The sequence below is a fragment of the Amblyraja radiata genome, chromosome 28 (assembly GCF_010909765.2).
Source record: "Amblyraja radiata isolate CabotCenter1 chromosome 28, sAmbRad1.1.pri, whole genome shotgun sequence".
NCBI classification, from domain to species: domain Eukaryota; kingdom Metazoa; phylum Chordata; class Chondrichthyes; order Rajiformes; family Rajidae; genus Amblyraja; species Amblyraja radiata.
In genome coordinates, this window is record NC_045983.1 from 10923939 (window position 1) to 10949855 (window position 25917).

The 25917-nt window shown below is 47.0% G+C and overlaps 1 protein-coding gene across 1 annotated transcript in view; it reads left to right on the top strand.

Moving 5' to 3' along the window:
• Nucleotides 1-25620, top strand: part of gdpd1 (glycerophosphodiester phosphodiesterase domain containing 1) — a 44113-nt gene extending 18493 nt beyond the window's left edge. Inside the window, exons 2-10 of the mRNA XM_033045783.1 lie at nucleotides 55-97; nucleotides 7271-7406; nucleotides 12425-12470; nucleotides 13924-14045; nucleotides 14349-14438; nucleotides 14981-15114; nucleotides 18462-18521; nucleotides 21177-21228; nucleotides 23625-25620. Of these exons, the coding sequence (XP_032901674.1) occupies nucleotides 55-97; nucleotides 7271-7406; nucleotides 12425-12470; nucleotides 13924-14045; nucleotides 14349-14438; nucleotides 14981-15114; nucleotides 18462-18521; nucleotides 21177-21228; nucleotides 23625-23756 (815 nt within the window). The 3' untranslated portion in view covers nucleotides 23757-25620. The remainder of the gene's footprint in view (nucleotides 1-54; nucleotides 98-7270; nucleotides 7407-12424; nucleotides 12471-13923; nucleotides 14046-14348; nucleotides 14439-14980; nucleotides 15115-18461; nucleotides 18522-21176; nucleotides 21229-23624) is intronic.
• Nucleotides 25621-25917: the final 297 nt, after the last annotated feature.

A 25917-nucleotide genomic window follows, 5' to 3' on the forward strand; every position in this document is an offset into this window, starting at 1 on the left:
GAAAAATAATTCTAGCCCTGAAACATTGACAGTGTCTGTTCTTCCTCATAACAGGTGCGGGAGAGAACCTGGAAAATACAATGGCAGCCTTCAGGCAGTAAGTAAAGCCAAGCTCCACAGCAGCCTTTCAATTCTTTGAATACAATGTGTAACAGGACCCTGAAGTGATTTCAGCCACAGGTTTGACCCCATGTGAGAGGCAGGGAAATGCATTCAACCCGAGCCAGTGTGCAATCAACATTGTCCGTCTTAATGCTTGAATTTTGTACCGTGATGCTTCTGATCTAGTTTCACATGTTTTTCCTTTAATTTGTGATCTGGAAACATTAGATGTACTTTCTTTCTCTTTACTCTCCGATCCCCATTACTGGACACTTGGAACAATCAAGTGAGGAGAAGGGCAGGGTAGTAGTGGTGATTATACCATGGAGAAGGGTTGATGAGAACATTGTTCCTGTGCATAGAGCAGCTGTGGTATGACGTAATCCATCAATTGAACATATTCCACAAGGTCCCCTAAAAATCTGAGATACATTCTGATGTCTTTTGCAGGTTTACTTCAATTTGCTGTTATCTGAAAATGTCTTGGTTATATTTACCTAACTTTGAAAATCCAGCCCTGATACTCAGAAGGCAGGTGAATGGGGTTGAGAGGGAAAGATAGATTAGCCATGATCGAATGGCAGAGCAGACTCAATGGGCCGAATTGTCTAATTCTGCTCCTATGAACTTATGAACTCCATTTTTTTAACTACATCATAGCCATCGTTTTCTTGTGGAAATGTCCTCGTTGGAACGGGGATTCCCCTCCGCCGCCATAGATGAGGCTCGCACCAGGGTCTCATCCATACCCCGCAACACTGCTCTCTCTCCTCATCCCTGCACTCGCAACAAGGGCAGAGTCCCCCAGTCCTCACCTTTCACCCCACCAGCCGGCAAATACAACAAATAATCCTCCGCCATTTCCGCCACCTCCAACGTGACCTCACCACTCGCCACATCTTCCCATCTACCCCTATGTCTGCCTTCCGCAAAGACCGCTCCCTCCGCAACTCCCTTGTCAATTCTTCCCTTCCCTCCCGTACCACCCCCTCCCCGGGCACTTTCCGTTGCAATCGCAAGAAATGCAACACCTGTCCCTTCACCTCCCCCCTCGACTCCATTCAAGGACCCAAGCAGTCGTTCCAGGTGCGACAAAGGTTCACCTGTATCTCCTCCAACCTCATCTACTGCATCCGCTGCTCTAGATGTCAGCTGATTTACATCGGGGAGACTAAGCAGAGGTTGGGCGATTGTTTCGCCGAACACCTCCGCTCAGTCCGCAATAACCTATCTGAACTCCCGGTGGCTCAGCACTTCAACTCCCCCTCCCATTCCCAATCCGACCTCTCTGTCCTGGGTCTCCTTCATTGCCAGAGTGAGCAACACCGGAAATTGGAGGAACAGCACCTCATATTCCGCCTGGGTTGCTTGCGTTCGGATGGCATGAACGTTGAATTCTCCCAGTTTTGCTAGCCCTTCCTGTCTCCTCCCCTTCCTTCACCCTCGAGCTGTCTCCTCCCATCCCCCCCCCCGCCCTCGGGCTCCTCCTCCTCCCTTTTTCCTTCCTTCTCCCCCCGACCCCCCATCAGTCTGAAGAAGGGTTTCGGCCCGAAACGTCGCCTATTTCCTTCGCTCCATAGATGCTGCTGCACCCGCTGAGTTTCTCCAGCATTTTTGTGTACCTACAACACTGGACTATATTCAGTTTTGTTGATGATACAAATGCAGGCAAAATAGGCAAGGCCGCAAAGAAATGTAGGCGGGTTGAATCAGTGGACAGGTAACAGCAAGTTGAATATCCTACAAAAAAAAGTGATGTTCTCCATGGCTAGGTAAAATACTGCAGACAAGCATAATACTCTCCAAAACACTTTTCTACAGTTTCTTTAATACTGATTGCCAACCCCAAGCACTGTGCCACTTGTGTGATCTACATCTACTCTTGATTAAACCAAACCTGCCTCCCAAATTCTCCATTGTACCCTCTGCCCGTTCCACATGGGAGGCAAGAGAAAGTAGTAAGGCCCTTCAAGTCAGCGCCCAGGAGTGAAGGAGTTAACTTGCAGCACCCCTGATTTCCCTTGTTATTCCAGTAGAAATGTTAGCCATGGGGCTTTGCATCTGAATAGCATCCTCACAAAACGGCAAGATTCTAATCTTTAAAGTGAACCATAAATTATGAAAGTAAGTGAAATTGGAGTATGAGAACATCCTGGCTTCAGGTGTACTGAATGAAGCTCGAATTATCCTTCGCTCTACATCCCTCCTACCCATGGGGGTTGATTGAAGAGCAGAATTGTTTGGTGTCAGGTTTAGATTGACTGGATTGTGACAGTTCTGATGCTTTTATTAATCCTCTTAAATCCATGTCCTCTCATTACTAGTCCCATGGCACTTGTAACTTGGAGAGAGAGGGGGATATACCAAGGAAGCAGGCTTTTCAGCCCTTCAAATCGATGCTGAACATCAACCACCCATTTACACAATCCAATATTAATCTAATCTAATTGTTTTCTCTTCACTTTGTCATCAATTTCCCCCATATTCTATCATTCATCTACACACAAGGGGCAATTTAAGCAGGCAATTAATCTACCAATTTGCATGTCTTTGGAATGTGGGGGGGAGGGGGAGAGGAGACTGGAGCACCTGGAGGAAACCCACCCAGTCACTGAGAAAACGTGCAAACTCCACACAGACAGCACAGGTCAGGATTGAACCCAGGTTCTGGTACTATGAGGAAGCAGCTGTGCAAGCTGCGTCACTGTGCTAAGCATGCTTTTTTATTGTCAGTATCCTTCGTAATTTTCAACAGACTTGATAATTATCACCTGGCACTTCCTTTCTCCAACCCAGTTCTTAACTTTTACTGATAGATGGAGAGCAGCCCCAGTTTGTTTTGCCACTTTGGGCTGATTTTCTCTTTTTAAATAGTGAAAAACAGCAGAAGATGAAAATTTGAAGTAAAAACAAAAAGTATTTGAAGTAACAACACAAGAAAATGCAGACGTGGAATCTTGAGTGAAAACACAAAGTGCTGGAAGAACTCAGTGGGTCAGACTGCATCAGGAAAGGGAATTGACCAATGTCGTTTCGGGTTAGGGGCCTTCAGACTCTGAGTAGACACAAGGAACTGCAGATGCTGGTTTACCTCCAAAAAATGCTGGATGAACTCAGCAGGTCAGGCACTATCTCTGGAGAATATGAATAGGTGAGGTTTCAGGATAGGATAGGATGGGTCTGAAGAAGGGTCCCAACACAAAACGTGGCCTATCCATGTTCTCCAGAGATGCCTCCTGACCTGCTGAGTTGCTCCAGCACTTTATTTCTTTTTAGCACTGTGGGTGTTTCCAGACATTCTCTAGGCCCTCGATATTATTTGGTTGTCAGTCCAAATATGCAAACCTTACAAGTGAAAGACATTCTTCATCCTTGGTGCCGTCTTGGTTGATATTCTTTGCAAAGCTCTTGATGTCCCAGCTAAAACATGTCCAGAAACTTTGGCACTGCACCTGAAGTCAATCTGGTTTTATTGTAAAGAAGTTTAGGAGAAGTCTTCGCCTTGTGCTTTACACATCTATGACATTCCGTGTACTCTATACTATGAAATAAAATATCCTATATATATATGTGTTAAATAATTTTGTCAACTTCAACCACTTCTATGTTTGTGAGAAAGCCTTTGTCAGACTCTTGTTCCTGAGTCCCCCTTCGTGAGTTGTGGTCCTATATAAATTCCTTCTTCCCTATTTCATCAGCCCCTTAAGGGAACCACAGATGAAAACTAGAAGTGTCGGTTCACACGTTGTATCACAAGCCAACATAATGAGTCAGGCAGATTGTCCACACGTGATCTCTGACATCAGCTTCAGAAAAGAGCGCCCTCGAACAAACTTAGAGATCTGTAGTCACTTCACTTGTCCTTTCACCTGCCAAACAATAAAACCTTTAAACCCAAAGGTGAATCCTTTGTGTGGCTGAGACCCTAGGCTTGTTTTTCTTACACAGCCTTAACTTGAAAAACTAATTTGCTTATTCACTTACTCGTCAAATTTGTGAATCAATATTTTTAGAAAAGAAACCCATCAAAATTTAAGTTTACTAAAATTCAAAATTAATTACAAAGAACTTAAATTGTAAAAAAATTGCCTACACTCATTGTTTTGAAGTACTTCCAATTCTTTAAGTGCAGTGAAACTCTGATAATCAGCTATTTGATTGTTGTGAAATCCAAGGCTACACAGTATTGCAACTGGTAAAGCTACTGCCGCACAGCACCAGAGGTCTGGGTTCGATCCTGGTCTCTGGTATTATCTGTGTGGAGTTTACACATTCTCCCTGTGAATACGTGGGTCTCCTCCAGGTGCTCTGGTGCCCTCCCACATCCCAAAGACCTGCAGGCTAGTAGGTTAATTGGCCTCTGGAAATTGCCCCTAATGTGTAGGAAGTGGGATAACATAAGACTAGTGTGAACAGGTGATTGATGGTCAGTGTGGACTCAGTGGGCCAAACGGCATGTTTCCATGCTGTATCTCTAATCTAAACTAAACAGTGCTTTGGCATCAGGGCCCATTGGGATCCCGTTTCCTGGTCTCCCTTTCAACTCACTGGGATCACCTTTTCTGCTCTGCCTTTCAACTCGTCTGGTTCACTGGAAGATGTATGATACCACTGTAGAACAATAGAAAAAGTGATTTAATTGTGATGAAGTATTGATGGGAGTAATATCATACAGTCTAGAAACACCATGACGTAGAAGGCGTCATGCCTTCTCCCCGTAACTCCGACACCCGTACTAATCATGAATCTATCTATCTCTGACATAAAAATATCAATTGACGGCCTCCACAGCCTTCTATGGCAAGGAATTCCACAGATTCGCTACCCTCTGACTAAAGAAGTTCCTCCTCATCTCCTTCCTAAAGGAATGTCTTTTAATTCTGTGGCTATGACCTCTAGTCCTAGACTCTCCCACTGGTGGAAACATCCTCTCCACATCCATTCTATCCAAGCCTTTCACTATTCGGTAAATTTCAATGAGGTCCCCCCCTCATCTTTCTAAACTCCAGCGAGTACAGGCCCAGTGCCGTCATCATATGTTAACCCACTCATTCCTAGGATCATTCTTGTAAACCTCCTCTGGACTCTCTTCAGAGCCAGCACACCCTTCCTCAGATATGGTGCGCAAAATTGCTCACAATACTCCTAATGTGGCCTGACCAGCGCCTTATAGAGCCTCAGCATTACATCCCTGTGTTTGTATTTTAGTCCTCTGAAAATAAATGCTAGCATTGCGTTTGCCTTCCTTACTACCGATTTGACTTACAAATCAACTTTTTGGGAATCCTGCACCAGCACTCCCAAGTCCCTTTGCACCTCTGATTTCTCTTATCTCCCCATTTAGAAAATAGTCTACGCTTTATTTCTACTACCAAATAGCATGACTCCACACTTTGCGGCACTATATTCCATCTGCCACTCTCCCAACCTGTCCAAGTCCTTCTGCAGAGAGTCCCTGCTTCCTCTACACTACCTGACCCTCCACCTACTTTCGTATCATCTGCAAACTTGGCCACCAAGCCTTCAATCCCCTCATCCAAATCATTAATATACAACGGGAAGAGTTGCGGCCCCAGCACTGACGGCTGCGGAACTCCGTTTGTCCTGATAAAAGTACTCCAAGAGTTACCCAAACTGTGTCGCTAGGGTTTTTGAAAAATTGATTGAAAGTTACAGAATGAAAAAAGACCCGGCAGCCCACCAAGTCCATGCCAATTGTCGGTCACAAATTCACACTGGTTCTATGTACACACTAGGGGGAATTTTACAGAGGCCAATTAATCTGCAAACCTATAAACCTACATGTTTTTGGGATGTGGGGGGAATCCAGTGCACATGAAAGATCAGACAGTCAGCACCCGATATCATGGTCGAAACCGGGCTTCTGGCGCTGTGAGGCAGCAACTCTACCAGCTGTACTACTGCACTTCCCCATGGGTTCGGGCACCACTGGTCAAGGTCTTGGTGTAATATAAAAGAAGCGTGGTGTCTTATTGTATGGAGCCTTTAGGTTCCACTCCCGAGGCGTAACTACAGGCCCGGCACCGACACCACCACTGAGTGAGTGCTGCACTGGCTAGATACCGTCTTTGGTGTTAGATGTTCAACAAAGCCCCCTATCTCTCGTTTCTGTGGGATGTCCAAAGTTCCATGTTACCGAGTGCAGAGGGACTTTTGGCCACACTGTGTCTTTCGGCAGATGATTGATTATCTGATCATCAACATGGTGCTGGCCACAGTGTTATGTTGCTCAGCTGCTGCTTGCTGCTTAACTCTGTCAACAACCTTTGGTCGGTCTCTGGAGCACACATTCCCCTTTACTGATTAGTTATTGCTGGGTTCAAAAGGTACTTAGTAACAATTATGTCATTCAATTGTCTGCACAGCCAATCACATTGAAGAATTCTCACTAATATCAAACAGGAAGGAACAGCACAGTTTTTGTACTGTAAACAGTTTATGGAGGAACCTGCACACAATTACGGTGGAAGTTGGCGCAGCGGTATAGCTGCTGCCTCACAGAGCCAGGGACCTGGGTTTGATCCTGACGACAAGTGCTATCTGTGCGGAATTTGTACGTTCTCCCTGTGACTGTGGGTTTTCTCCGGGTGCTCCGATTTCCTCCCACATCCCAAAGATGCCGGTTATTTGGCCTCTGTAAAATAAGGATGCAAAAGTGGAATGACATAGAACTAGTATGAACGGGTGATCGATAGTTGGTGTGGCTTGACTTGATGGGCCGAAGGGTCTGTTTCCACGCTGCATCTCTAAGTATAACTAATAAGTTTTCTTAGGTAAACCAGACCATAATAGTATAACTGATGTTATACTATGTAAACCAATCTGAAGAGAATCCTGACCTGAAATGTCATCTATCCATGTCCAGAGATGCTGCCTGATCTGCTAAGTCACCCCAGTACTTTGTGTCCTTTTTGGTAAACCAGCATCTGTAATTCCTTGTATCCACACAACTGAAAAGCTATTGTATATTTATTTGCTGTTGCATTTTATGTGTCTAAGGCTGCAGCAAGTGAGAATTTAATTGTTCTGGTCTCAGTGCACATGATGATTAAACACTCCTGACTCTTGATGTTAATTTAGATTAAATTAAAAGCTTGCATTTGTTGCACTTGGTGGAAAATGGTCTCCCGCTGTTTAACCGTTTCAGTGCTGTGCAGTTGGGAACAGACATGCTGGAGCTCGACTGTCACCTGACCAAAGATGAGCAAGTAGTTGTGTCACATGACAGCAACCTGAGGCGAACCACTGGTTTCAATGTGAACATCGAAACCATCAACTTTTCAGTAAGTGGTACCTTTCTGCCTTGAATTAGCCTTGTACAGCAGTGCCATGTTGCACAGAATGTTATTGGTATCTTTTGGTGCTATAATCTTGTCTGCAAACGTGACAGCTGCCTCATGCAAGCCCACAAAACAACACAAGTAAGGTAGAAGATGAGACTGATACCAGAAAGGTTCTTTGAACAGTATCACCAGACGGTCACATTTGTACAGTCCAGTTGCTGCACATAAATATCAGGAATTCTCAGCATTGCCCTCTCCCAGCAGTGAGGCTCTCCTTCAGTACTTCACCCGACCCAGCAGTGCAGCACTCCCGCAGTACTAAACTCGCCCGTGGTGCAGTGCTCCCTCGGCGCTACCTTCCCTTCAGCAATGCAGACCCCCTCCTTGCTGCTGTCCTGTACCCACGGTGTGACACTCCCTCTGTACTGCCCCTTCCCAGCACTGCAGCACTCCCTCAACAATGGTGCGGTAAGGTGCCCCAAAGGCAGCACTTTCTACTACTTCACTCCACTCTGCACTTGGATTGTGTTGTAAAGTATGACCTGAAGCCCCCAAACATCAGGTTCAAACATAAACACTAAGCACAATTAAATAAGAGCAGGAATCTGTGCCTTGGCCCCTCATGCCAGGCACTATTCAGTATGATCACAGGTGATTTGCCCCATGCCTCATCTATACCAGTTCCACATGGTCCTCAATTCCCCAATCTTTCAAACTCCTCTTAAATTACCCCAACGATCTAGTCTCCTGAACCCTCCGACAAAGAGAATTCTGGAGACATAGTCTGGTTCTAGAAATAAATAAACGGAGGAGGCTATCAAATATGTAAACTCTAATCCAAACACTAAAGATTGACTCGCTGATTCTGAGAATTTGGAAATACAAATTTATTTTTTAACTTGTTGACCAGCACAGTCTGACTATTCCCCAGAAATGTTCTATTAAAGGCAGCCCTGAAGTTGTTTATCTCTGCTTTTTATGTACAAAGTTGTCAAGCTGCAGTTCACGAGTACAGACTTCGATCGTATACTCGATATCTAGGCAGGCCTCGGAAATTAGATGTAGGTCAGATGTTAACGAGAGGGCCATCAGCTGGGGCGAGTGCCAGGAAGGGGGTGGTTGTGGTCAGGTGAAGAGTCTCAGTTCAGGAATAGCTTTGTGATCTAACAGGAAGTGATAGTGTCCTCAAGAATGTTCTCAAGAATTAGATGTGCCAATGGGCTGCCTTTCCCTCAACATGTCCTGTGAAGATAATTAAACAGCAGCTGACGGCTCAATGTTTCTATAACAACAGTGAACTTTGAGCTGCATGTTATCTGTCCTGCTCCTATAACTTAACTTCGAATACATGGCTGGGGCTGACGACTACTGAAGATGTAAAGACACAAAGTGCTGGATGTGGCAGCAGCTCAGGGGCAAAAGGATGGCTAACATTTCAGGTCGGGCCCTTCTTCACCCTTCATCGTTCTTCTACGTTGCCCATCCCTTTTCTCCAGTGATGCTGCCAGACCCGCTGCATTTCTTTGTTTCTATATTCCGACTACTATTGAATCAGTCCTGCAGCAATGTACCACATTATTGGAGATGGATGCAGACTGGAAGTCAAACAAAGTTCCCCATCTATGTGTGTGAATTTTTTTTTTAAACTTCAAGCTGTAATAGCCCTGTCCCACTGTACGAGTTCATTCAAATGCTCTCCCGAGTTTAAAAAAAAATCAAATTCGTGGTAAGCACGGAGAATGAACGTAGCAGGTACGTCGGAGCTCGGGGACGTCTCTTAGCGGCTCGTAACGCTAACGGCAGGTACTCGGGGAAACCCCGAGTACCAACGAGCGGCCATTACCGTAAATCCAGTGGGCGGCGCGACTCACGTCGCAGCGGCCTCTGCAGTCCGTTTGTCTTTTTGTTATTTTTTGTCCCGTTTTAATGTAGTTTTTATTATTTTTTTGATGGGGTATGTGTGTGTGTGTGGGGGCAGGGGGTGGGGGGGGGAAACTTTTAAAATCTTTCCCCTGCACGGAGAACCCGACCTTTTCCCTGTCGGGTCTCCGTTGTCGTTGGAGCTGCAACGTGGAGCGGCCTCCAGCAGGAACGTCCTGGGGCTCCAGTCACGGAGCTGCGGAGCTACTCACTATCATGGAGCTGGCCGAGTCCGGAGCGGGTGGAGCGGTGGTGGCACGCTGCTGTGACCCGACCCCCGGAGATTCGGAGGCTTACCGCAGGTCTGGCAGACAGTAATATCGGGAGCCTGCGGGTCCCTGGTGGGAGACCGCTTTTCGAGGCTTCTGCAACGGCGACTTCTCCCGCCCGAGTAGCGGGGTCGAGGATGACCTGGAGCGGGGCCTTACATCATCGCCCGGCGTGGCTTCAACGGCTGCGGGACTTTGCTAGCGCCCGCCGGGGGCTCCAACAACAAGACCCGGAGCGTGGCCTTGCATCGCCCGGCGTGGCTTTAATGGCCGCGGGACAATTGCCATCGCCCGCCGGGGGCTTTGACTCTGACATCGGGAGGGGAATGGGGAGTGCAGGGGAGAGATACATTTTTTTGCCTTCCATCACAGCGAGGAGGAGATGCGCTGTGATGGATGTCTGTGTAAATTGTGTTGTGTCTTGGGTCTTTTTTTCATGTGTGTATGACTGCAGAAACAACATTTAATTTGAGCCTCTATGAGGTTCAAGTGACAAATAAATTGTATTGTGTATTGTGTAAATCTCCGAGTTCGAATCAGGGCAAACTCGGAAGAACTCTTAGAATGAACTCATACAGTGGGACAGGGCTTTAATGCAGCGTTTACAACTTGAGGATGTGTCAAGATTCTTAACAACCACAGACAGTTATACTGTGAGCGAGCGTGGGTTAGAGTTTTATCACCTGATTATACACAAGACATCTGCCAGTGGTTCACATTGATTCAGTTCCCTTCTGTTCCAGGAACCACTCCTGCTGTGAAAGCTATTTTACAATTACACAACTTTTTATTCGAAACATAGATACATAGAAAAATAGGTGCAGGAGTAAGGCATTCGGCCCTATGAGCCAGAACTGCCATTCAATATGAACATGGCTGATCATCTCAAATCAGTACCCCGTTCCTGTTTTTTCCCCATATCCCTTGATTCCTTTAGCCCTAAGAGCTAAATCTGACTCTCTCTTGAAAACATCCAGTGAATTGGCCTCCACTGGCCTCCACTGCCACTGCCTTCTGTGGCAGAGAATTCCACAGATTCACAACTAGGGTGAAAACGTTTTTTCCTCATCTCAGTCCTTAACGGTCTACCCTTTATTCTTAAACTGTGACCCCTGGTTCTGACCACCACCAACATCGGGAACATTTTTCCTGCATTTACCCTGTCCAATCCTCTAAGAATGTTATATGTTTCTATAAGATACCCTCTCATCCTTCTAAATTCCAATGAATACAAGCACAGTCGACCCATTCTTTCATCATATGTCAGTCCCACCATCCTGTGAATTAACCTGGTGAACCTATGCTACACTCTCTCAATAGCAAAAATGTCCTTCCTCAAATTAGGAGACCAAAACTGCACACAATACTCCAGGTGTGGTCTCACCAGGGACCTGTACAACTACAGTAGGACCTCCTTGCTCCTAAACTCAAATCCTCTCCCAATGAAGGCCAGCCATTAGCTTTCTTCACTGCCTGCTGTACCGGCATGCTTACGTTATTCATACCTTCAGAAGAGGAGGCAGGTGAATTTTACTGAATTCATCTCTGATGTAGTACGGATTTGACTATTGCAGTCAGCCCAACCCTGTTTTTACACATTCATGTTTGAAGTCTGAGTGTTTCTGGAATATCCTATACTTGTTGCCCAACCCTAAATGCCTTAGCGATGATGGTGGTGAACGCTTCCTTGTAATACAAGAGAACAGCAAGAATACTATAGAAATTATACAACTCAAAATTGTTCATCATTGTGGGCGCATCAGCAGTATGGCTGCTGTTTGAGTCATCAGTCATATGGTACAAAACAGGCCATTCAGCCCATCGTATCTGCGCCAGCCAGCAAGTACATTAATGTTTAAGTTAATCCTATACCAATCCAGTTTGATTCCTTCTTGCTCCCATCCACTCCCCAGATTCAACCACACATACATACTACAGGTAATTTACTTTGTCTTTTACACATAAATTTACAATGTCTTTGGGATGTTGGAGGAAACCGAATTGCCCGGAGAAAACCCAGGTGGTTACAGGGGCAAAGGTATAAACTCTACACAGAGATCGCTGAGAGCTGTGAGGCAGCAGCTCTACCAACTGCACCACTGCGCCGTCTGTGGGTGGGACCAGAAACCGGGCCTAAACCCCAGCTCCTGGGTCTCCTTTGTGCCTTTTAATATATGTCTATGCCAGGAATTATGTCCACAAGAGATGTCAACAGCCAATTAGCTCATTTGATCTAAATTCATTAATTGAGAACATTCAGATTATTTTTAAAGCACCAAACTATATTGGCTCAATGTGCAGGCTACATTGTCATCCAGGGTGCAGGGTACCTCATAGGTTTATAGGAGAATATTCCAGAATTCCAGGGGTTCCAGGAAGCCTGGGAAATGGTAGGTTTGTGAAGAAGCAGGTCAAGTGAGTCAGTGAGCCTCTCTCATCTGAAACGTTCGATCTAACCCGCTGTGATCTTGTCCAAAGCCAACCAAGACTATGGACGGACTCAAGGAAGATCATGTAAAGTGCACTTTAAATATATCGCCAGCATCTGAGATTTATAAGGTGCAGCAGAACGAAAGAATGTCTCCTGTTCTAGGGGTGTGGTCTGTGAGGATATAGTCATACAGCGCAGAAACAGGCCCTTTGGCCCAACTTGCCTATGCCGAACAAGATGCCACATCTACGCTAGGCTCATCTGCCCTTGTTTGGCCCAATATTTAATTCTCTGTTTTACTTTACCGCTGCTGATTGATCTGATGAATGCACGTACAGCAAGGTGGAGCGATCAGTGTACTAATGCCATCCCTTTTCATTTTACCCCAACCCTCTCAGGATCTTCCACTCTACAACTGCAGGCTACACGTGTCCTTCAAGAGAGGTAAGACCTGGTTTGCACAATTCTCACTGATCCACAGGTCACTTGAATTACTGGGTCAGCTTTAAGTTGCACAGTGACCCACAGACATTTCATGTGATATATGAAAAGAAAAAGAAAATGCTGGAAATACTCAGTAGGTTAAAATAAGTAGGTTTGTCGTTTCAGGGCCACAACTCTTTGTATGAATTGGAACCCTCCCTAGTTCTGATGAGCAATCTTTCACTTCTAGTAGAACTCTACTTTCTCAGTTGAATTTTAATTTCAGATTTAGCGCGTCTGCTATTTTTTCTTTCATTGAAGCAGATTCTCAGATTTTTTTTCACACAAGCCACATAATGAGGTATTAGGACTGATGACCAAATACTTGACAAATTGCTGTAGCATCTGAAGAGAAACAGAGAGATGCCCCATAGAAAGCATCCTATCCCAGTGCATCACAGCTTGATATGGTAACTGCTCCGACAAGAAATTGCATAGAGTTGTGAATGAAGCCTAATCTATCAAGCAAACTATCCCCTCACCCATCACTTCTACACTTCACACTACCTCAGGAAAGCAGTTAGTATAATCAAGAACCACTCAGACGTCTGTTATTCTCCCTTCTCCCCTTTTCTGTTGGGCAGAAGAAACAAAAAGCTTAAAAACACATCACACTTGATTCAAGAACAACTGCTTCCCCACTGTTATCAGGCTCTTGAACAAACCTCGTATGCCAGGGATGAATTTACAGATCTTCCAAATACCTCATTGCAGCTCTTGCATTTTTTAAATCTGCACTTTCTCTGTAGACGTAACACCACCATTCTGCATTCTATTTTCTCTTTTGCACCACTCCTTGTACTCATGCACGGTATGATTTCCCAGGACTGCATGCAAAGTAGAAATTTTCACTGTGTCTCATACACGTATTAATAATAAACCACACCAATACCGGAGAGGTTATAGGAGAAAATTCAGGTCAATTGAGAAAAGCTACTCCCAGAACAGTTTCACAGATCAAGATACAGATTTAGAAGATACAAATGTGATGTGAAGATTTTTTTATATGCATTGGTTTAACCTGGAACGATGGAAATAAAGTTAATGTGCATTGAATAGACACAATGCAAAATGACGGACAGAATTATAAGGAAAGTGTGGGAAAACGGGGGGCAGAGAGTCGGCAGACTGAATGATCGGCTTCTGGGCCATTGTGATTCCTGTACGCACATGATGCACTTGATGAGACCAGAGAATTGGCCCAGCCCCCAGCTGCTGGCTGACCTCCTTTGCCAACTGTTTGTGCCCTGTGCCTATGGACATTTGTGTGTGTACATATTTTTGTGGCAGAGCATTTGCATGTGGCTACATAGTCAAACGTGCCCGTGTGTGTGTGTGTGTGGCATGCATAAGTGAGAGTGCCTATCTGCCCATCCTTCTGTCAAATCCAATGACTGATTTCTCGCCTCTTTAGATGGTTTCTGTGATGGAGGTGATGACAAGCGAATTCCACTCTTGAAAGAAGTGTTTGATGCTTTCCCCACTACGCCCATCAACATTGATATTAAAGTCGACAATGACCTCCTCATCGAGAAGGTATCAGACAGGGAAAAATAAACCTTCGATCTGAAATAGGAACGCACTGGACATCAATTGGTCAGTGTGTGTGGAGAGAGAACGAGTTAATGTTGCTCAGACTTATTCTTGATACAAAGCATCCCACCCTTATGCTAATTCATCAACTCTGGGGCATGAGTATGCCGCCCGAGTGTTTAAAACTGCAACAGCCCAGGAGAAGGCAACTTGGCTCTTGAAGCCACAGCTGACCCTCCAACTTTGTTTGTCTTGGTTTATCCATGTACTGTCTGCACCGGGTCTGATGTGTCTGTTTTCCCCCAGGTATGTGATTTGGTGAAGGAGTATAATCGTCAGGACTTCACTGTCTGGGGCAACGGCAGTGAAGCTATTGTGAAGAAGTGTTACAGAATGGTGAGCCTTCCACAGCTTTGGGCATGTTCGTTTGAAGAGCTAGCAATGGGATATTCCTGGGTAAAAGATTTTAGTATTTTGCAGCTGTATATCCCCCCCATTTGGATTACGAATGCACAACTTGGAGGGCGGCACAGTGACGCAGCTGGTGGAACTGTTGCATCATAGATTCGGAGATTGAACCTAACCTTGGGTCCACTCAACCTCTGACACTACAGAGAGACCAATCCCAAGTTTGTCTGATCTCTCTTGATAGCTAATCCCCTCTGAAGGCTAAAGTGCAAGGATCATAGCTCAGAGAATTGAGAATCGGTTTGGGTGGAGCTAAGTGTGCTATTGGAAGAGCAGGGAATTACCCTGAGACTTGGTTAACATCTCCTCATCTAAGCACCACAAAGGGCCTCCAGTAAACTGGTTGTAAAATCTTTGCTATTTTTGTAATGGGGAATAAGTCGGTGGTGGGGGGGAATCTTCCTGACCCGTGGGTGTGCATGTGTGCGTGCGGCCCCCACGTAAACTCTCTGCTCTTGTTTCGTTAACAGAATCCCAACATCCCGCTCCTATTTAGCCTGCAGAAGGTGCTGCTGCTGGTGGGTCTCTTCTACACGGGGCTCCTGCCGTTCGTCCCCCTCCGAGAGCAGTTCCTCGAGATCCCCATGCCCACCATCATGCTGAAGTAAGTGAAAGGCTTCCGCTGAGGACAATCTATGGTCTTCACTCTGCATGTTTCTCATTGTTTCACCTTTTGTACCTGCATTTGGCTTGATAGTATTCAACTATAGTATTATCTGATTTGATTGGATAGCGCGCAAACAAAAGCATTTCACTGCACCTCTGTACACGTGACAATAATAAACCTGAAACCGAAACTCTTGGCATGTTGTTCCCCTAACCTTGACATCTCTCCCCCAGATACTGCAGGGGCTGGATGGTGAGTCCGTTTTGTGCCACATTATGAGATTCATTTCCACGCACTGGTCCTTGGTGATGGGAAGGTGGCAGTGGGAATGCTGCTGGGATTGAGAGTTGCCCCATGTCCCTGGTTCCTTGCTCTCCTCCCTCACTGAAATAACTTGTCCTGCCTGGTGCTCCATCTGTGGCAGTGGCACAATGTCAACGGTAGTGTTGATTATGTCCCATTTCTCTGGGATGCTGCCTGACCTGCTGAGTTAGTCCGCAGGAAATGCAACACTTGTCGCTTTACCTCCCCCCTTGACTCCAATCAAGGACCCAAGCAGTCATTCCAGGTGCGGCAGAGGTTCACCTGCACCTCCTCCAACCCCATCTATTGCATCCGCTGCTCTAGGTGTCAGCTGCTCTACATCGGTGAGACCAAGCGTAGGCTTGGCGATCGCTTCGCCCAACACCTCCGCTCGGTTCGCAATAACCAACCTGATCTCCCGGCGGCTCAGCACTTCAACTACTCCTCCCATTCAGAATCCGATCTTTGTGTTCTGGGCCTCCTCCATGGCCAGAGTGAGGCCCACCGTATATTGGTGGAACAACACCTCATATTTCGCTTGGGCAGTTTACATCCCAGCGGTATGAACATTGACTTCTTCAATTTCAGATAGTCCCTGCTTTCTCCTCCCCTTCCCAGCTCTCCCTAAGCCCACTGTCTCCACTTCTTCCTTTCTGAATCCCGCCCCCACCCACCCTCACATCAGTCTGAAGAAGGGTCTCGACCCGAAAAGTCGCCTATTTCCTTCGATCCATAGATGCTGCCTCACCCGCTGAGTTTCTCCAGCATTTTTGTCCACCTTCGATTTTCCAGCATCTGTAGTTCCTTCTGAAACATGCTGAGTTAGTCCAGCACTTTTGATCATGGCCCTGTTCCTGCACTTCCAGTCAATGCCACTAGATGGTGGGCTGGAGCAGACCTCAGATGCCATCTTCTCCCCAACCACCAGAACAGAGGGAGAGTTTTGGATGGATCAAAAGCGAACGGCTTCTGGGAAAGGGAGACGAGGGGAGTGTAAGATCAGAACGATCAGTCACCAAGGATTAGATGGGTTAAATGATCTCACATGGTGTTGTCAGTAGTGTTCCCTGTGGATTCAGACATCACCCTAGGAGTGGCAATGGTGCCATGTATAAGGACGAGGGAGTTGCTAACATCACTGGGTATAACACTAGTTAGTATTGAATATACAGACACTGAGAATGTATCAAGAGTTTTGCACGGTATTTCATTTTGTATATATTTTGTATTATAAATATAGTTAATTTTTGAAATTTAAAAAAGACTGGTGGAAAGGGAGACATTGATTTTGCTTCCAATGCCCGAATTGTAGTTAGAGGAGTGAAAAAGTTAAGAGTTGCAGACACATGGGCCTTGTAAGTGGAGCCACAACACTAACCTTGTAGGGGCAACGTCTGAATGTAGCGGGAAGCCCAGGAAAATAAAAGTAGGGCATTGGTTAATTCCTCCTATCTGCCCCCCCCCCCCCCTCCCCATACAACCTCTACTCTGGCCAGACCATGCACAAGGGATTGGTGAGACTGCAGATGGAGTACTGCGTGCAGTTCTGGTCACTCTGCTACAGAAAAAATGTGATAAAGCTGGAGAGAGTGGAGAGAGAGATGTTGCCAGGTCTGGAGGATTTGAGTTATGAGGTGAAACTGGATTGACTGGGACTGTTTTCCCTGGAGCGAAGGAGGCTGAGGGGTGACCTTATCGAGGTTTAGAAAATTATGAGGAGCACAGCTAAGCAGGATAGTCTCAGTCTTTTTCCCTGGTGGGGGAGTCTAAAACTAGAGGGCACAGATTTTAGGGGAGAGGAGAAAGATTTAAAAGAGACCTGAGGGATGGATTTTTGTTGCAGAGGGTGGAAATGGGTTACCAGAGGAGGAAAAGTGCAAGAGATTTGCACAGGTAAATGGAAAGAAAATGGTTGGATAGATTTGGGCCAAATGCAGGCAAATGGGATGAGCATAGATGAGGCATCTCAGATGGCTTAGACAAATAGATATAAAGCAAGGTCAAAATGCAAACCCAGTATCTGGAAGCTTCTGTGAAGAATGGGACCAGGAAGAAGAAGACAAAGGGATGGATTAGGGTGACGGAGGCTGGGGGGGGGGGGGAGGGGTGTAAAAGAGGGGAGCTTAGGAAAAGTCCATCCAAGATCATGTACCTGTGTCGATGGGGAGTGTCCTTGTGCACAGTCTGTGTGGCATGACCCAATCTCAAGTTGTCTTGATGCTCCTCACCATTGGACTTGGACCACCCTTTGTCAAGACTGGGTAGCAACTTGTGAGCAACAGCTATCCCTTGTGAAAATAACTGGTTTACAGCAAAGAGAGACACAAAGTGCTGGAGTAACTCAGCGGGTCAGGCAGCATCTCGGGAGAAAAAGGATTGGTGACGTTTCGGGTCGGGGCCCTTCTTCAAACTGGGTCTGAAGAAGGGTCACGTCCTGAAACGTCACATATACGCGTTCTCCAGAGATGCTGCCTGACCCGCTATATGGGCTTAGTTTTGCTATTTAGTTTAGTTTATTATTATTGTCACGTGCCGAGGTACAGTGAAAAGCCTTTTACTTACGTTCTATCCAGTCAAATACTTGCACCCAACCAAACCCACCCCGCTCAGCTTGGGAACCATCCCGTCACCTCCACCACCTTTTTGTGCAGAGGCTTCCAAATTGTCATTGGCTTTCTGTGGGAAATGTTGTTTGCCGATAATTCCCACAAATAGCCTGACTCGTTCAAATTGATTATTTCGCCTTCCGAACCCTGGGATTGTTCTGGTGAATGTCATGACGTTTCCCCCTCCTGTACCCGCTCTTCGAGCAAAGTCCACTCTCCATCTGCCTACAAGTGTGACCCAGTGGGCAGGACTCTCGTCCCATCCACTCCCTGGTCGTGGGAGGCAAAGCCTGAAGTGTCTTCCAGGCTGTGTCCATGGTTCCTCTGTGCACTGTGTGACTAGGTTGAGACGAGCTCTACCTGTGGTAGAAGAGAGTAGATGCAGCCGCCTGGTGCCTCTCCCTCACACGGTGTGCGTTTCTCATTCACCTCCAGGTTGAAGGGGCCGTGCAAGATATCCTGGACACAGCGGCTGGGGATCTGGCTCGCTGACACGTGAGTGCCTGAGACTAACCTGAAACGCCGTTTCCATCCACCCTCAGCTCCCCCCTCTTGTTCCCCCTACCCCACCCCCACCACTTATCATCCGATGTCTCCATCTCCCACCCTCGCCCCCCCCAACAATACTCTGATATCGTCCTCTCCCCATCCCCACAAATCTATCTCCTCCCTGTCACCCACCCAACCCTCTATCAACCCCACCTTCGATATTCTGGTTTCGCTCAACCCACCAGTCCTTTGATACTTCCTCCCAATCCTCTGGCATTCTCTCCCCCAACCCTCAGTGAACCTCTTCTATCTCCCTTCTTCCCCCTCCCCCTCCACACCAATCATCTGGTATCTCTTTTCCACCACCTCCCTAATCCTAATCCTCTATCTCCTTCCTCCCACCGCTACTGTCCTCTGGTATCTTGGCCGCACACCCCATATAATCTTTGGTTCAAACCCCCCCCCCCTTTGCCTCATCACTTGTCTTAACCTCCCCCCCCCCCCCCTCCAGAGCTCGCATGCCCTGCCATCCCTCCTCCCGCACTCCTCCTACCCGCCAGACCACCTCCCTGGGTGCCCCAGTCTGACCGTGTGAGATGTTGAACGCCCTGATCCCAGTGGGAGAATTCATAGAAACATAGAAAATTGGTGCAGGAGCCGGCCATTCGCGGCTGATCAACCAAAATCAGTACCCTGTAGTGCGTGGGTCTCAAAAGGAAGCACTAAGTCCAGTGTTTTGAGAGGCACCTTTTATTATGTTCCTCCCGGTTGTAGGGAAGACCAAACAAGAGAAAGATGGCACCCAAACCCCTGCCTTTAAACCCTCTGGCTAAGGGCCGCCTCCGGACTGAACCACTCCCGTGCCGAGGGGTTCGACAGTATGATGGCATGACCCTTGGGAGCCGCCACAGGACCCCCCAGAACCAGAGGCACGAAACGCACCGGCGGGCGCACGACCCGGCCGGCCCGCGTGCGGAAGTCAGCCGATCGTGGGGCTTGCGGAAGCATAGGTGGAGGGACAGGTCGAGGGACCGGCGGGAGGACAGGTGGAGTGACAGGCGGAGGGAGCCGTGAAGGGGGGCGCCCTCGAGGCCGAGGTTGGGCAACCAGCACCGGCTGGTCAATGTCCAGGTGTGCCGGCTTCAAACGGTCAATCGACACTGCCTCCGGCCGGCCCCCCATGTCCAGGACAAAAGTCGACTGCCCGTGTTCTAGCACCCGGAACGGGCCCTCGTACGGCCTCTGGAGTGGCGTCCGGTGGGCATCACGGCGCAGGAAGACGTATGGGCAGTCCCTGAGGGCTTTCTCTTCTCTCCATCATGACGCTAATGGAGCGTCGGGGGTCACCAATGTAGTGCGTGGGTCTCAAAAGGAAGCACGAAGTCCAGTGTTTTGAGAGGCACCTTTTATTATGTTCCTCCCGGTTGTAGGGAAGACCAAACAAGAGAAAGATGGCACCCAAACCCCTGCCTTTAAACCCTCTGGCTAAGGGCCGCCTCCGGACTGAACCACTCCCGTGCCGAGGGGTTCGACAGTATGATGGCACGACCCTTGGGAGCCGCCACAACCCCTGCTTTCCTGCTTTCTCCCCTTATCCCTTGATTCCGTTAACCCTAAGAGCTATATCTAACTCTCTTGAATACATCCAGTGAATTGGCCTCCACTGCCTTCTGTGGCAGAGAATCCCACAGATTCACAACTCTCTGGGTGAAAAAGTTTTTCCTCATCTCAATCCTAAATGACCTATTTTCTTATTCTTAAACTGTGACCCCTGGTTCTGGACTCCCCCAACATCGGAATTTTTTTTCCTGCATCTAGCCTGTCCAATCCCTTTTATATGTTTCTATAAGATCCCCTCTAATCCTTCTAAATTCCAGTGAATATAAGCCCAGTGAATCCATTCTTTCATCATATGTCAGTCCTGCCATCCCGGGAATTAACCTGGTGAACCTACGCTGCACTCAATCAATAGCAAGAATGTCCTTCCTCAAATTAGGAGACCAAAACTGCACACAATACTCCAGGTGTGGTCTCACCAGGACCCTGTACAACTGCAGTAGAACCTCCTTGCTCCTATACTCAAATCCTCTCGCTATGAAGGCCAACATGCCATTTGCCTTCTTCACTGCCTGCCGTAACTGCATGCTTACTTTCAATGACTGATGTACATGGACACCCAGGTCTCGTTGCACCTCCCCTTTTCCTAATCTGACACCATTCCTATAATAATCTGCCTTCTTCTTGCCACCAAAGTGGATAACCTCACATTTATCCACATTATACTACATCTGCCATGCATCTGCCCAAGTCACCCTGCAGCCTCATAGCATCCTCCTCGCAGCTCACACTGCCACCCAGCTTTGTGTCATCCGCAAACTTGGAGATGTCACATTCAATTCCTTTGTCTAAATCGTTAATATATATTGAAAATAACTGGGGTTCCAGCACTGAGCCTTGCGGTGCCCCATTAGTCACTGCCTGCCATTCTGAAAAGGATCCGTTAATTCCGACTTTTTGCTTCTTGTCTGCCAACCAGTTCTCTATCCATGTCAATACCCTACCCCCAATACCATGTGCTCTAATTTTGCACACTAATCTCTTGTGTGGTACCTTGCCACAAATTCAGTGGTTGTTGTGATATTCCCCACTGTTTTTCTGCAGGTTACTCATGAGGAAATGTCTATTCGAGCATCTCAAAGCGAGAGGAATTCAGGTGAGCCTGGCGTCCGTGACTTGACTTCCCCAGAACGAGCCCTTTTCAATTTGCCCTTAATGAAGGTCACATCCACTGGAGGAAGTATCTGCGAGTGGCGACACAGGGTAGATGGGTGAATAAGGCATTTGGCACGCTTGCCTTCATCAGTCAGGGTATTGAGTACAGGATGTATAGGAAGGATGTGTAGATACTGGTTTATACCGAAGATAGACACAAAGTGCTGGAGTAACTCTGTGGGTCAGGCAACATCTGGAGAAAATGGATGGTTGACGTTTTGGGTCTGAAGAAAGGTTCCAACCCGAAACGCCACCTATCCTTTTTCTCCAGAGATTGTGCCTGACCCACTGAGTTACTCCAGCACTTTGTGCCTATACTGAGTACTGGAGTTGGGACGTCATGTTACAGCTGTACAATATGTGGGTAAGGCCACATTTAGAGAACTGTTATAATTCCAATCGCCCTGCCACGCGAAGGATGTAATTAAACCATAATGGGTGCCAAAAAAATTCATGGCGATATTACCTTGTCAGGAGGGTTTGTTATGTGGATAGGCTGTGTCTTTTTCCCCTGGATTGCAGGAGGCTGAGGGGTGACCTTATAGAGGTTTATGAAACCATCATAGACAAAGTCAGTTGCTGCACTTTTCCACAGGGTAGTGTAGTCTAATACTAGAGGGCATAGGTTTGGGGTGAGAGGGAAAAATTTTAAAGGGACGCAAGGGATAACTATTTCACACAGAGAGTGATTTGAATAAGGAACGAGCTGCCAGGGGAAATGATAAAGGCAGGTACAATTATGTCATTTTAAACATACGTACATGGACTGGTACGTGGATAAAAAAGGTATGGAGGGCCAGGCACAGACAAATGGGACCAATTCAGTTAGGCACAGAGTTGGGCTGCAGGGCCTGTTCCATTCCATACATCTTTGACTGTAAGTCTGTAAACAGGTTCCCTACCTGAGTGCTTAACTGCTGAAGCTGAAACTCCAAGCCGTCACCATCATTTGACTGCGCATTAACAGGGGTGCTTTTCCCTGCTCTCTGGGATCAACTCAACATCCTCCAACTCTCTCTGTGAGACAGAGCAAGAGAGAACCCACTTTTACTCCTGCGCCAGCATCACTACCTGGTCCAATTCACGTTGCTGTTAGTGGAGCTTCCATGCACATATTGGCTGCCTCATCACCCAGGTTATAGCAGTGACCATGCCTTGTAATCAAAGCAGAACAAGCTCAGCACATCAGACAGCATCTATGGAAAGCTTATCAATCTGATAGGTCAACTCTGCTCCTCTCTTCATAGATGCTGCCTGACCTGCCGAGTGTTTCCAGTATTCTCTGTTCTTCAGCTTTGCGGCATCTGAAGTATCTTTCTCCCGTCGCTCATAGTTTTGTTACTCTCCACTCACTCTTTGGCAGTCGTTTCCTTTAACATTGAATCTCTTGTCTTTGATCTGCCAGAGACTTTGGCTTTTGTTCCCTTTTTCTGCATCTTAAAACCTGCTTGGTCCATGTTGATGAAGGGGCAGTTGTTTCCCTGTTGCTGCCGACTGACCAGTTCAGTGTCAACAATATTTTCTATTTTTTCTTTCTTTATTTAAAAAAAGATCCGCAATATTATTTTTTGTTGAAGCATCAGCTGCTCCTTCCATTGATCTAGTGTTGGCTCTTTGAGCTGCATGCTCCCATCATCATTCTCCTCAGATCTCCACAAGTGCTTCCACAGTGTATCAGGTGACTGCAACAAAGACATTCTCCCCATTTTTCCTCCATCTCAATCCCTTTCTTGTCAAGTCTTGAATGGCCACAAAACCCCTGACCGTTAAAATGTTTCCCCTTCATTATTTTTTGAAACATCATTTTGATTGCCTCCATTAAGTTTCCCCTTGGCCTTCTATGCTCTGAGGAAAAGAATCCATCTTTCATATTTCCTCAGGACATGGGAGGCAATTTACCCATTGATTCGATCCCAGCTCTCAAGAGTTATCCCATGCCTCCCTGTCAACCTCCCAATATTCCCATCAATAGTCCCCAGGATCCCAACACTCACCTACACTCCAGCGGGCAATGTACGGTGGCCAGTTAACTTACCAACCTGCGTGTGGGAGGAAACCAGAGCACCTGGAGATAACCCACGCGGTCACAGGGAGATTGTGCAAACTCCATACAGACGGCACCCAAGGTCGAGCTCTAATAGGGTCTCTGGCGCTGTGAAGCAGCGACTCCACTGGCTATGCAACTGTACATTGCCCGAGATGTTTTCTTCACTCTGCCGTTCTTGTGTTTGCATGGTGGCGGGGCGGGGTGGGAGGTGTCGGAGGCTGGGGTGGGGAGGACACTAACTTCTCGCAAGTACTCACTCACTTCCTCTTCCTTCCAACCCAAACCTTCAGGTTTACATCTGGGTTTTGAACGACGAGGAAGACTTCAAGAGAGCCTTTGATTTGGGGGCGACAGGAGTCATGACCGACTACCCAACGCGACTGAAGACATTCCTGGAAAGTTATAGCTTCAAGGAGCAGTAGGAGGAGAGATGGTAGAAGGATGGACGGGGAGGGGAGGAGGCACGGAGCTCGTCATTGTGGGCGGATAGCTTGTGTTTGTAGACAGAACACTCTCCCAGCTGATGTAAACCTTCACTGCAGCAACAGAATGGCTTGAAGTGCTGTGTCTTGTTCTCTTCTGGCTACCTTTAAGTTGCACCGGCAGGCAGTGTTCCCTTTGAAAGCCGATGGTTTGTTTGAAACGTTACTATATAAATATTTAAAGTACTTTGAGATATTTCAAGCCAAGTGTTTGTTGGGAAGCAGCTCCCCTGTCTAGACGTCCACATAAATTTATATTTAAAAATAAGTTTATTTTGGACACTCGTGAAAACTACTGCATGAGGCCATTTGGCCCATCGTGCCCGCACTGGCACTTAGAGAGAGCACTCCAATTAAGCCCCCCCCCCCCCCCGTAATTCATTCCATTCCTTTTTTCAACTATTTATTCACTTCACTTAGAAGATGGGATGGAATCGTCCTTCAAGTGACATGGTCTGGATCTCAGCAATGAAAATAATGACCACGTTGGAATAAAAAACTGGGACCTTCCGGAAATGCCTGGATCAGAGAGAAATGAAACTTGAGTTTCAAGGCATAAACTTTGCAGGCTGTGATGTGATGTGTTTTTTTGGGGGGGGGGGATTTACTGGGAGGTTTACTGAGCAGAGTCCCCTACCCGAAGCGTCACCTATCCATGTTCTTCAGAGATGCTGTCTGATCCGCTGAGTTACTCCAGCATTTTGTGTATTTTTCTCTTAATCCTATTCTGACGCTGATTACAGTAATAAGGGAAGGCCAATTCAGTGTGAAGGCCCTTCAGCCCTTCAAACCTGTTCTGTCATTCAATATGATCGTGAGGGTTTTGTTTGTTGGTTTATGGTCCATCTTGGATTCTGCCACTGATCATTAACCCTGTCTGGCAAAGGAGCTTTGATCTGTGATTTAAACTGATGAATCTAGCCTTGGTCTGCTCCAGTCAGGGGCCCTGCACCCTTTACTAGAAGAAGCCCCCTCCCTCAATGGTTCTTTATTATCACGTGTACCAAGGTACAGTGAAATTCATTTTTTTACATACAGATCAGTAACTTTATTGCCATACATAAGTACAATTCCCGATCAAGTACTGAATGCATAAAACATCCCACTGAGTTCATATGCAAGAGTCGCCAGGTTTTGGCACCATTTTCAAAGACCCAGCTGCAGGTGGCCATGAAGGCTCATTGCAGCCATCGCCTCCATCTGATTCGTCCGGCAAGCTATTGTCCCTCTCCTCGCCCGGCCACCTTCAGCCTTGTGACCTGCCCTTGATGTCACCTTCTGCTGGAGGCTCACATTGGACTAGAAGGGGTCTCGCTGATTTGAGTCCGATTGTGCGGCAGAGCTGAGGCCTTGTGTGGTTGGAGATGACAAGAGATAACAAACCGACTTCTCTTCACCCCCGTGCATAGAATTAGTTGCTGCAGTCCTGTTCCTGCCTCTGATGCCACCTTCTGCCCCTTGTGCTGGACATTTCCCTTTGCCAAACCCCATTGATTTCTTCCAGAATGCCTTCCCAAACTCCCCCCATCCCAACTTGTCTGAACCTTCGGTATTCTGGGATCAAGAATCTGGTTTAGTCCGGGTTGTCTCCCTTGACAGAGGCTGAATAACTTTACCCAGATCAGTCGGCAACCAAACCTGGATACATGTCTTGGTAACTCATTGGGTGCGTGGCAGGTCTAAGGGTTCGTGGAAGAGCCACTGGTTGCAGCAGTTCCCAAACCTAATGCCAATGACTGCACCGGGTACCAGTGGTGTTTGGAACAGCTGGAGGCTGTGTCACCACTAATGACATCTGCGGCAGACTGTTCAAGTGAGTTTATTGTCATGTGTCCCTGTATAGGACAATGAAATTCTTGCTTTGCTTATCCCACCAATTACATTTCTTGTGTCCCAACCCTCCACCCCGCTCTGATGCTGTAATCCACAGGAACAAGAGTTCACAGAGGATATACAAGGAATTGCAGATCTGGAATCTTAACCTAAACACAAGATGCTGGAGGATATCAGCGGGTCAGGCAGCATCTATGGATGGAAATGGACAGATGACATGTCGTGTTGAGACTGATTGAGAAGGGTTCCAACCTGAGATGTCAACTGC